The 13,305-nt window shown below is 42.1% G+C and overlaps 1 protein-coding gene across 1 annotated transcript in view; it reads right to left on the reverse strand.

The window, feature by feature from the left end:
- nid2a (nidogen 2a (osteonidogen)) overlaps positions 1–13,083 on the reverse strand; it is a 33,669-nt gene extending 20,586 nt beyond the window's left edge. Inside the window, exons 1-8 of the mRNA XM_026301774.1 lie at positions 13,066–13,083; positions 12,811–12,972; positions 8,070–8,405; positions 7,004–7,189; positions 6,616–6,732; positions 632–733; positions 387–526; positions 69–201 (exon numbers count right to left, since the gene is read on the reverse strand). Coding sequence (XP_026157559.1) covers positions 69–201; positions 387–526; positions 632–733; positions 6,616–6,732; positions 7,004–7,189; positions 8,070–8,405; positions 12,811–12,972; positions 13,066–13,068 — 1,179 coding nt within the window. The 5' untranslated portion in view covers positions 13,069–13,083. The remainder of the gene's footprint in view (positions 1–68; positions 202–386; positions 527–631; positions 734–6,615; positions 6,733–7,003; positions 7,190–8,069; positions 8,406–12,810; positions 12,973–13,065) is intronic.
- Positions 13,084–13,305: the final 222 nt, after the last annotated feature.

Here is a 13,305-nt window from a genome sequence, read left to right on the forward strand (position 1 = left end):
GCACAAAAAAAAAGAAGAAAAAAAAAAAGACAATTCTTGATGGAAAATTAAATTTCAAATTAAATTACCAGAGTGAGACCATGTCCTCCAGGTGTTAGAGTAGCAAGAAGGCTATTAATGGCAGCAGGGACTATGTTGTCAAAAGAGTCACGGTTGCCAGTGTGGAAAAGCCAAACACCTGGAATTCCTGTATTCCCAACCCTAGAGAGTAAGAACCCAGTCAGTGTGAGTCCTGTCTGTGGGCATTCAGGCTTATGTTATTAGTATTATTAATTAACCATTGTTTTCCAGTTATTTCTGCTTCGCTGGCCATGTTGCATTTTGCACACAGCTGGTTAATGATCAGATTAATTACAATGTTTTAGTTCGTTTTTTTTTTTACTTACTGGTACAAGTTTTTCACACTCTGCTCATCGCTGGTCACGCTGTAGTAGGGTCCCTCGGTTCGTGATAAGATGAAATATGTAACTTCTCCTCTGCTGAAGCCAACTCTAGCAGGAAGTTCGATCTCAACATTGTAAGACTCCTACAAGCAGAAAAAAGCGTTCAAACCAACTAACTGTAGCGTTACAGTTAAACTGTCACAGGTGAATCAAGCTGTAAAATAAGGCCCTGTGTTTAAGCGGGTCACCTTGGGTCGCGTCCCAAAGAAGTTCAGGCCGTCTTGAGGGTAGAGGAAGAGCACATAGGAGTCGGTCTCATCATAACCAATCACTGCCTGGAACGTATTGACCTGCAGAGAAAGTGAAAAGACTTAGTCTGACACATGATAAAAACAGGGAACAAATATACAAGTTTCATTTTCTCTGGTAATACTTCCATTGGTATTAAGATGTAGCAGCTTGTTGGTATTAAGACGTAAAACAAATTTTAAGCTGTGCTGGTGTTCCAGGGATGAGGTTACCTCCTGTGTGTGCAGAGTCCGCTCAATTTAACCAGACACAAATTAGACTCATTCCTCAAACTTCACACTTCTCCTCTACTGGGACTCATGTTTGTTTCTCAGCCTTCATACCTCCTCCACCAACCTCCACCATTTACTTGACAGACTCCGGATTTGCACACACCTATTTTCCACAAATTAGGGTGTATTAAAATAGAAAACACAAACAGAAACAGAAGTTTTGGGCAACCAGGGAACTCTTTCTAGCAGAGCCTCTCTCTAAATGTTGGATGTTTTGCTTGAGTAGCTTATTTCCTACATGCATGTGGGAGCGTCCAGCTCAGCCACGGTTTCAAAAAAAAAAAAAAAAAAAAAGATTTGGTGAATGTCGATCCCATGTTGTTTTCCTTTGGGACAGAATCAGATGATCTGTTCACACACATAAACACACACAGAAATCAAGACATGTACACACACACACACACACACACACACACACACACACACACACACACATATTTCGTTCTCTCTTAACCCTCAGCCCAGATGTGGTTCTCCACAGCTGTCTTCCTGTGTGTCTGGACATCTTTCATGATGATGTTACAACATGCAGACCAGACATTGTTACAATATGAGACATGGGGTGCACACACAAATACAGATGTCTCTCCACCTATACTCACCTCATGGCATGTGCATCTTTTCTTAGCTGTTTGCATTAAGACTGCATTTCTATTAACATCTTTAAACTATCTTGTTGTTTGTGTGTGGGGAGGACTTTGTAGCCCTGTGGCTCTTTGTAATTAGTGAGGGGGGGGGGGTCTTTCTTTTTTTTCTCTCTGTCTTCAAGGAAGGAGGAGAAGAAGCTGGAGCTGCAAGAGGGATCTGCTTTTTTTCTTTGTTCTTAACACTCCTCAAATCTCTTTCAATAATCTCTTCTGGGGGAGTTGGTTGCATAGCTGAACTCTTTATGCTAAGCTAAGCTCCTGGCTGTAGCGTCAAATTCTCAAGTACAGGTATGAGGGTGATACTGATCTTCACATCTGACACTAACTCCCATGCCTGTGTGGTCATTTGCTGCGTTTGAGTCTGTGTGTAAGGTCGTCCTGCTGTGCTTCACAGACTCACAGCTGGAGGACAATAAATTACAGCCAACGCACATCAAAGACTTTCAGAGAGCATGTCACACCTTTTTGTCCTCACACTGAGTAGACACATGCACAGATGTTAACTGTCTCCGAGACCAACAAATGTTTGCTGTCATCCTGGCTGTTTAAGGCTTAGGTGGTAACATCATCAATCTGAAAGGCCTGTTTGCAGCACAGCGGGGGTTAAAAAGGCTGGAAATAAGCTCACAATGGGTCAGAAACCATGGCAAGTTCATTTGAATCATTAAAGACCACTTAAACAAATATGTTGATTATCATATATGAAAGAACTGCTTCAAAACTTGATTTGTTGTTGTTTTGGCTCAGCTGAAGATTGAACAACAGGCAGCCAGTCCCAACTATCCCAACAATGGTCAGTGTTTCACTTCACCTTTGCCAGACCATTCAGAACAACTGTAAACGCTAATGCTTTGAAACATGGTCCAAACACATGTGATATGAACCGCTTCCTTTTGTGTTCGTAAATCAAGGTTCTGCAAAAGCTCAAAGTTTTTGGGTGAGAAAAACCCAAAGGGAAAGAGAAACGGTGTTTACACATTTTATGGGTTTAATGTGGACACTGTCTAATGCACACCGGACAGCATGGGGTAGAACAGTAAATAAGTAAATTACAATCACAGAACATGGTTAGCACATCTACAAGAGGTGCAAACATCTTCAGTATGCTTGTAAAACATGAAAACAAACTGTATTAGAAATGTGCCCGCTGAAGAACAGATGCTCTGATTCAGAAGAAACAAAAAACGCTGGACAAGTCGGTGGTGCATGTTTTGAACCATGCACCTACCACAGCTGCAAACGTGTGTCAGGTGTGAGCATCTTTTTCATGTCCGACTGTTTACCATCTGTTCATTCATTAATGGACTGGTTTACTTTAAACACTAGATTTTTGCTCTTTATTATACAGTGGGCTGTTGAGAGACAGACAGGAAACAACAGAGACAGATGTACGTGTGTGTGGGGAGGATTTGAACAACAGTGTATGAATATATATATATGGGCTCTCCCAAAGAAAAAAAAACACTTGCCTATTGATTATTCTATTTCTATCTAGCTTCGATTTTTCCATATTAACATAAGCTGAAGACAGTTTAGTTGTTTTCATTTCAACTGGGACTAAATGACTCAACACACTGTAACAGATGTTCTGAGTCATATCATAATGACCTACTAGAGGATCGCACTCTATTTAGCCTGGACGACATCCCGAGGAAGAGGCAGACGGAGACCGAGGGGTGTGAATGGTGATGAACATACAACGCTTGTTTGTTGATTGCTAGTTTTTCAGCTCGTCGGCCACAGCACAGCTGACAACAGGCCGGGAGCAGCTGCAGTCCAGTTGCCAGCCTCGAGATCGAGAGCGCAATGACGGAACTGCCTACAGCGTGGGAACGTATACACACACACACACACACACACACACACACACACTCACACTCACACTCACACTCACACTCACACTCACACTCACACTCACACTCACACTCACACTCACACTCACACATACACTCACACATACACTCACACACTCATACACTACAGTCCAGGCTTGTGGCCAGGAATATCCCAATGAGTATTTGTCCTAAGAAAATCCATACCCCCACTTTTGTGGTGACTTTCCTGTTCAGCTGCATGTAAAAGGATTCACTGCTGTTCCAAACCTTAAGGAAACTGGACGACTTCTGAACCTCATGGAGGCTTTTCAGAACTTTGTCATCAGCTTAAGGGGACAGTGTGGGTTAAAACATAGCTGCTTTTCTTAGATCCTGAAAGATTTTTGAACATCTTTCTCAGAACTACAAACTATTGCAACACAGAACTACAACTTTACTAATTCACCGAGTTGTTTCAGTGGCTGTTATGGAGCTGGACAGGTGAGGTGAACACTTTCACCCTGGCTGTGGTTACTGGTGAACAGGATGTGTCCCATGACATAAGAAGAGGTTAACATATTATGAAAGCTGAAGTTCAGTAAGGGTCTGCTTTGAAGAGGAGTGAACATATCTCAAGGGGTGACCCCGGCATCACTGTGAGGAGTCCCCAGTATCAACAAATAATACTAACAGAACAAAAGTTCCTATTGAGCTATAGAAAAAAAAGCCAAAGAACAGAAGAGAAGAGCAGAGAAAGCAGTATGAAAGGCAAGTCTAACAGAGGAGTCCATTTTTTCATTCAGTCAACCTCATTTGTTCCGAACACAGCAGACATGTAATGTGTGGTTCAACTTACAACACTTTTCTCTATTGTATGTGTAGCTTTGAAGAGAGCTCAAAGGGACAGTGAGCACAGAATAGAAAAAAATGATGCACTGTAGTCAAATGTGAAATCACATTCCACTTTCCTGTATATACTCTCAGGAAGGGGACTTCAGGACAGAGCGATCCTCATAAGAAGTCAGGCTTGTACTTTTTTTTTAATTGGAAAAGGTTGATAAAATGCTTGGTGTTGAAGGTGACTCAGTAACAACAACAAAATCCCACTTCTTACGGTCATTCTTTGGCTCGAATGTCCTCTTCTCTATTTGCTCTCCCTCTTATTCTTATCATCTCTATGCCCGACCCCCAAACACCACATCGCTTGCCCCTCCCCCTGACTGTCACCCTCAATTCACATCCCGACAAACACACACACCTCAGGTTAATCAGTTCACACACACATAGCGCTCTACCCTCCAGCACACCCCACCCAGCACCTCTGGCTAATCACTTCAAAGGAAGATGGTATCAGTGCGAGGGGAGACCAACTGAAGCAAATCCCAGCCGAGACCCAGACAGAGCCTTTAAATAACAAAACAAGACCCCTCGTGGCACATGGAAAACATTTTGTACTGAGGCAGACTCCATTTCAACACTGGATAGATTCAAGGCTCAGAGAAAATACAATCACTGATTTGTCCATTGGGCAGCGATGCAATTAAAATCAGCCATAGGTATTAAGAAATGTTAAAAGGGGCTTCATGCGTATCCCTGGATGTGCATATCCCCAAGAGACTATTGAATGTTTAGCTTTTGATCAATCAGGAAGAAAGAAAATGCATAAAAGAAACCAGATCATGAGAGCAAGAAGAAAGGACAGACCCAGATGAGAAGCTGGACAGAGACAAAGAGATCCCCTGGGGTTTGCCTTAAACCTACCACTCCCTTCATCCCTCCATCCCACATGCTACAAACCAGGAACAACAGAGCACTGTAACAGCTGTATAACGTCTCCTGTAGCTCTACCGTGAGCTTTCTAAAGTTTGGGTATTATGGGAAATGTAGGATGTAGTGTATTTGGATTTATTCTGTGGTCCCAATACTGACCACATTGTTTTTTATATGTCCCATGAGTCATCCCAATTTTCTGGACGTTAAATGCTGGAGTAGCCCTTTAATTAACCAAAAAGAAGCTGGACATGAAAATAACTGTGAACGATAATGTGAAATCTGTCTACAGGGAAGACTCAGTTCAACAAATAAGAAATTAGGTTTCTAACAACAAGTGGTCATTTGCTTGGGTTTTAAATTTAGATTTTCAGGAAAGAAAATTTCTATTTTCCCTATAATTAGTTACAAATTACATGCCTGTATCTAGGAAAATTCCAAGAAAGTTATGGAAGTGTAAAATTAAATGTTTCCCTGCTCCAGAGGTTTTCAAACAGTGAGGCTGCTGCCGGAGAGTTGAGGAGGGTTTGGAGGGAGAGACATGGGTTGGAGATACTGTGTGAGAGTAATGGGACAAGAGCATGCTGGTTTTCTAAAAACAATGGGAAGCTGGTTTTTGTAGTTTGGCTGTTGATTTGACCACTTGTCAGCACAATCAGTCGTACCTCATTAAATGTGAATGCTCTTTATAAATCCAGAACCTGTCCATTTTTTGGGTACACTGCAAAGAGGAGCTGCTAACATCTAATTCAGCATTAATTTAAACATGCCAGTTTGTTAAAATGTAAACAAGTGTAGGCTAAAACAACACGGCTCGTGCCTTGGTCCACAGTGTAACTGACTCCAAGGCAAAAATATACTTCCTGTCTTTGCTCCCCAGAGCCCTCGAATTATGTGAACTGAATCTCTAAAACTTACAGCATAATTACCCCCATACTGAAGTCAAGCAAAGAATAATAACAGGACTTCCAAAGGTGTATGTGGGGCAGTGTCAGACAAAAAGTGAATGTCTGAACAGACTCTAAGGTGAAACAGTGCTGTTTGAGATAAGTAACTTGATAGTAAACCAAGTTATTCAGTTGTAATTGCAAACAAGGGAGGGGAGTGAATTCCAGCAGAGCGTGATGGCATGAATGGTCAAAGCATGTTTATGTCAACCTGCGTGTGAATTGGAGGGAGCGGATAACGAGTCGGGTGGGAGGGACAGTTTGATGACCCTTAAAGATGACCTCTGACCCATTGAAAAGGTTAAGAGACAGATTAGGAGAAAAACACTCCCCTGGCTAATTACAAGTGATGCACAACCTCCAGGAATTTGGGACCACAAGTCTCAAAAGAACCAAAACATACTAGTGAAGGATATGTGGGCTGTTTACGTGATGACCAAACAGAACCAAAGTACATCTTCAGTCCATTTTACCTTGTTTGACGGTCCAGTGGTTTGAATTTGATCTTCATATGCTGCAACGTTCTCCCATGTTGCCACAACAGCATGTGTGGGTGTGAACTTTGCATCAGGGAACCCTCGCTGTACTTCCTGGGTGAGCAGATGAATGAATGAATGAATGAATGAATGATGGAGGGGAAGAACAAAGAAAAGAAAAAAAAAGGGAAGATGGCATGAACAATGGACTGAACTAATGGATGAAGAACTGGAAAAAAAGAAAAAGCCAAAGCTGTTTTTAGGTAGAGTGCACAAAGTGCTAATCTCAGCACGTCTTTATTATTTCAAGAGCAGAAAAGCCTGTAACCAATTTCCAATACAAAGAACTTTAACATCTTTCTGTTGTTTCAGTGCAAAAACAGACCTGGGCCACTCTGTTGAGTACGCTGGGAGTTTCAGTCACGCGGTAGTAAATCTGTCCTCGTCCTCTGCTGGTGTCAATGTCAGCCAGGAACGGGGCCACTACTGGGAAATCTGTAGGGAAGCTGTCGTCAACATATTGCTTTTCCATTGGCAAGTCCTGGGCTGATATGATGCCATTTGTGGCCACCTAGAAAGACAAACAAACAAGGGTCACTAATTAATGATGAGACCACCTGATGGGACCAGTGGTCTACCTGGATAATCTCTGAACCCTTTAGCCATTACAAACCTAAAAAGCATCTACAACCTCATTGTGAAATCATGGAACCCTGATATGAACCTCAGGAGACACATAATGAACCCCTGGATTCCCCTCTAAAACCACTGGAACCTCCTCAAGGATTCTTGAGCACAGTCCCCGATTTTCTACACTTAAATACACTTTTAAGATCCTTCTACTTCAGTTTTACCCTGTTTTATACTCTATACTATACTTTATTTACTGCTGATTACTTTCCAGAGTATTCGTTTGCAAACAACATATGATAGGTTTGAAAAATACAAAAACTTAAGTACAAGTACCTCACAAATGCAGGCAACTGAATTACAGTCCTTAAGTAAATGTACCTGTTAATATTTGTATTGCAGCAGTTGTATGATACAATTTGTATTTTACTCCTTAAGAAGCTGATCTGAATACTTCTTCCACCACTGGGTTCAGTTAAAAGTTATTTCCAGTCATTCTTAATTACCGTTTCCAACATTAATTTTTTACATTGAAACATGTTGAGATTTCTTCTCTTCTAAAGTAAACACGCTCGAAATGTTTATATGCAGACAGTTTATATGGGGGATGTTTAGACTGGTGCGCTGGGACTGGATTCTGAGGCACTCATAACCGGAATAATTTGTGGTCACTTTACACTAGTCAGGAAAAACAGAAAAAAAAAAAAAAATCAACAACCGATAACTTCAGAAAATAATTACACGCCTCCACTGGCAGGAAATTCCGTGCGTGAATCATAATCCCGGTCAATAAAGATGAGGATAACTGGAGTGATACTCACATATAGCTGGGAGAAGAGGGAGTTGTAGAAGTATAAGGGTCTGGGCAGAGACAGCACTCTGGAGGTTTCATCGTCGCCCTCTGCCAGAATTAAATCTCCACTTAAAGTGCCGTAAGGAAACATATCAGCCCTCTGGATGGCTGTAACCACACACACACTGCAGCTCCAGCACAGCAGACACGCAGCGAACAGTTGCCCTCTCTCCATGGTGGGGCTGGGGTGAGTGAGCAGCTCTGCGCGGTGAGAGGGAGCACTAGGAGGGAGGCGCAGATGGACTCGGAGTGGGGAGCAGAAAGAAGAGGAATCACTCGTTCTCCCCACCGAGCCTGGGACACTCTGCAGGGAGGGAGGGAGGAGTAAAAACCGGCTGTGATTGGTCACAGGAGGGCTGAGTGACAGCAGGCCTGGGCTGCATGAAACATCTGGCTTGTATTAAAGAAAGACAAATAGAGCGTTTTTAATCCGGATGTAACTTTATCTGTTCCACAACAATAAAAAGTCACATTGTGCAAATAATCTAAATACGAACACACACAAATACACACACACACTGTGTTTTCTTTAGATACATTACACAGATTATATGCCTCAAAGGGTCCAGATCTAAGGCCAATTTACAACATTATTGCGCTGTATTAGTTTACATCAGCCATCGTGCTGTATAGTGTTGTTTTTACTTTGAATATATTTGAATAGTTAATTTATCCTACACAGTAGAAGACATATTTATTCTTATTTCATCTCCCTTTTATTTTATTCTGTTAGTCATTGGAGGGTATTGGAGGCTGTGGATGCTGTACATAATCACCGGGTGAGCCTCCTGGTGTCTGCTAAAGCATACTGCAGCATAGAGGATGTACAGTGCACTGGCATTTTACATTTCACACTGAAGTGATGGAATTTATGGTCACAAACATTTTGTAATTTCATTTTTATCTTAGCCCAATATCATATAAGTTAACTTTAAATTCATCCCCTCTGACCTTACACCTTAAGAAAAAAAGAAAAGACAGGCTCTACACACAAAAATTAAAAATTCTGATGAAGCAATTAAAAAATAAAGAGCTCAGAATATTTTCCATATATCTCAGCTCATATGAAAAGTTCATTATAGGCTCATGATGATTGACAGAAAATTTATGATTTAGTTGAAAAAAAGCCTTCCAATCCTGTTCAACGTGACTGTACTTACACAGAACAACCTGTAGGTGGAGGCAAAGGCAAGGCTGAGGTAATAAGGCAGAGCAAGACAGCAAAGTGTTCTACTCTGTGTATGTAAACAAAGTGATCCTAGTATCAGCCACCCCCATTACCAAAAACACCCTCATGTAATCGAAATACATATTTACATTTAGACTGTTGTGCTGGTGTATGTTGTAAGTTAAAAAAACACAATGGCTCTCACTGCACACTGTAATTTGAAGATTTTGATCTTTAGCATCTAATCTCATTATGTTTTCTCCTCTTACCAGATATTCACCATAACCAGATAAGGCTCAGTGACTCAGACTAGGACTGTTAACAGGCTAAAGCACGTGCATGCACGTGCATGCACATGCACATGCACACACACACACACACACACACACACACACACACACACACACACACACACACACACACACACAAACACATGAAGGCATGAAGGACTGAGAAACAAAGCCTTGCAGTGAGAGAGAGCAGGGAAAACAGCAGTGAGGCTCATCTGGGACAATTTCAACAACAATTTCTTCCGGGACATGTGGCATTAACTCCTTATTATTGAGACTGACCTGCAGAAACACAGTGACAGAGCAGAAAGATACTGATGAAGAATAAAGGGGAGACAAGAGGAACAAATGGCATAATGACACTGTGTCATAGTAAAAAAAAAGTGTTAATGGACCTGAATAAAAGCACTCAAAAATGTTGTGTCATTTCAGGGCTTTTAGTGCACATCAGGGCCCAGTTTACTGCTTATTCTACCCCTGAAACGGATGCAATTGTAAACTATAAACACATTAGTGCATTATGGAGTTTGTAGGGCTACTTCAACAAAGATGAGTATCATACATCCTTGGTTAATGTCATCCTCAAGACACAAAATCATTATTGAACACTTAAAAAAAAACAAATAACCAACGACATGCCACAGCTGCAGCAAAACACAAACATGAAAATGGTTCTAGTGATTCATGTAAGGTCACAGGGCAATGTAGATATGCTAGAAACACATGCAGATGCTGGGCTGGTGAATGAGGTGCACAGATAGAAAGACATACACCCAAATTTTGATGCTAGAAATAAAGTTTTGGTGTTACATTCATGGGGAAAAAGAACAGGGGATACTTTAACACATATGCTCCACACATGGCCATGGAGGGCTGCATGGTGTTCCCATAACGTCGCATTACATCGAGAAAGTTTTTATATTGTTATTTTTTTTATCATTTTTGGAGACAACATTTGCAGGTCTGACCATCCTCATGTCAAGGACTTTGTGAGACCCTTTCTCTGCTGTTTATTTGGAGAAATGTCGATTCTGTGACTGAAGAACGATTCCATACTTTCTCCTTTGTGTTATGGAAACTGTGTGCCATATTTCATGTAATAGCTACTAATATACTTTTGGACTGTTGGTTGGAAAAAACAAACCCTTTGGCCACAACTTTAATGAATTATTATTATTAATAATAATAATAAATCTGAATGTCTTAGCACCAGGAGGATTTTCCAGCTGAAGTCTAAGGTACCCTTTGCTTCTCCTAGTCCCTGCCTGTATTTAAGGGGCGGTGGGTGTGCCCGACGCCCTGTGACGTCATAGTATCGTTCCCTGTACCCGGGTTCATTCATGCCCGTCTCATCAGAGCCGCGCGCCTCGCCCTTCACAAACCTCTAACACCGGGACCGAAGGCTCCACTCTGGATTGTAAAAATTCGGGGATTTACGTCTACACGTTATCAGATAGGTGAGAATTTCATTTTGTTTGTGTTATTATATTTTTTCCGGACGTGACAACTTTTGCCTCGCGCTGTTTTCTCATTCAGAGCGACCATAAGTAAAAGTCCATGTGGGAAAGCGCTCAAGCTGCCGGAGGGTCAACTCTGTATCTGTCTATAATCGATCTTCTATTCAGCTGTTACATGTTATTTGTATTTAAATTGCATTAAGTCACAGCTGCAGTTCACGCAAAACACAAGCGGACTCAACACCTGGACACATCTGTAAGAGCTCACCGCCGTGAGTCGTTGGCGACTTTTTTGACTGAGTCAGGGAGTTTGGAGCTACAGGCACCAGCAGCCATGCATGGGACAGAAGCAGGTGATTAGATGTCTGGTCCTTACACACCCAGTGAACGCACCACAGAGCACGCAAGTGGGGAGATTTTCAGAATAATGCAACAGCTGCATAGACGATGTTCATGCTGTTATTTCTGATTCAGCAAAACAGGCAGTTTTGAGCAGCCTGTCAGCTGATGGTGAGTGAGAAGAGGAACAATTTTGGGTGTCATAACTCCAAACCGCATACTGGCGCACAGTTCAGGCAACAGATTTTTTTTCCTGTATTTGCTAAATGTTCCTTTTCTGAGAGGAAGAAAATGTTTTGTGTATGTGTGGGATCTGGAGATATTGCACAAATTCAAGTTTCATTAAGTGAACTACGTGTTAATCAACTACGTGTTTTTTGTTTTTTTTATACCAGCACAGCAAAACTATGTTGCTCAAATGTTTCCATTAAAATTGTTCTAAGCAGGAATGCAACTAAAGATTTTTTTTTTTATTCTTGACCAATCTTGAATTGTTTTCTCAGTAATGCACCATAACCAGATAAGGTTGTAGTACACATGTCAGTAAATACTGAATATTGCTTAGGTCTCCCACATTATAAAAAGATGTAGAAAATAAATTTCCCACCAGCAAATATTTTATATTTAATCTAGCATCAAAGTAACAGACTGATGTTGTGTTAATCTGCTCAGTAGTGCAGCTCAGATATTCTTTCTTTTTGTTTAACCAGGATGGCTGCAGACAACCACCTAAGGGCACGTTCTTGACATTTCTTGGAGACATGTTTTCTAATCAAATCCAGCCAGTCTTCAACCATAATGTATTCAGATGATCACATGTGCCACACAAAGCACCACATCGACTCCACCAAGAGCCCGGTGATCAGTGCCATCATGTTCGCCGCAGGCATCTTTGGCAACGTGGCTGCCCTGGTGATCCTGGAAATCCGACGACGCAGAGACACAAGGACTGGGGGCACAGGGCGGCGTGCCTTGTTTCACATCCTCATCACGTCGCTAGTGGTCACGGACCTGACTGGGACCTGTCTGATCAGCCCACTGGTGCAGCTCTCATACTCTCTCAACGTTACCTTGGTGGGGATGTCACCTGAAACACACAGCGTTTGTTCATACTTTGGTGTCAGCATGACTTTCTTCAGCCTGGCCACCATGTCTCTCCTCTTCACTATGGCGCTAGAGAGATGCTTTGCCATTGGGTATCCCTACCTATACAGCCGACACGTCACCAGAAAATGTGCCTATATCACAATCCCCGTGGTGTTTTTGTTATGTACTTCATTCTGTCTCCTCCCTTTCGTGGGATTTGGTAAATATGTACAATACTGCCCAGGCACATGGTGCTTCATTGACATGAACCCTCAGGAAAAAGAGGACCGGGCCTACGCCATTCTGTACGCCACTGTTATGCTTGTGCTGGTGCTGGCTATTGTGGTGTGCAATTGTTTTGTGGTGTACCAGCTGTTCAGGATGTACCAACGTCGCAGGAGGAACGGCCGGTCGGTGATGGCAAGCACGAGATCCAGCAAGGACCGCAGGGCCGTGTCCATAGCTGAGGAGGTGGAGCATCTCATCCTGCTGGTCTTCATGACCATCATCTTCATCATCTGCACCCTTCCCCTGGTGGTAAGATCACAACACATGCATGCTTTAACCATCCACTAAATACACATCCAGGTTGATTTCGGTCCACATGTGCACACTCATACACACCATATGTGTCACCAGGAGCAGTCACGGTTCAGGCTGTGCAAGCCGTGTTTCTGCAGCACAGATGAGGCATTATGCTAAAACACACCTATTCAAAAATGATACAATAGACTATGGGCTGCTCTGATGCCAAGTGGTAGACAGGAAACTCATTCACAGTAGGTCTTGATTTAGATATAGACATCATAATAGTGTGGTTGTGGAGCTGCTCCACCTGTATGTTTGTCGTAATAATGAGTTGTT

Source organism: Mastacembelus armatus, chromosome 2, assembly GCF_900324485.2.
Source record: "Mastacembelus armatus chromosome 2, fMasArm1.2, whole genome shotgun sequence".
Classification (NCBI taxonomy): Eukaryota; Metazoa; Chordata; class Actinopteri; order Synbranchiformes; family Mastacembelidae; genus Mastacembelus; species Mastacembelus armatus.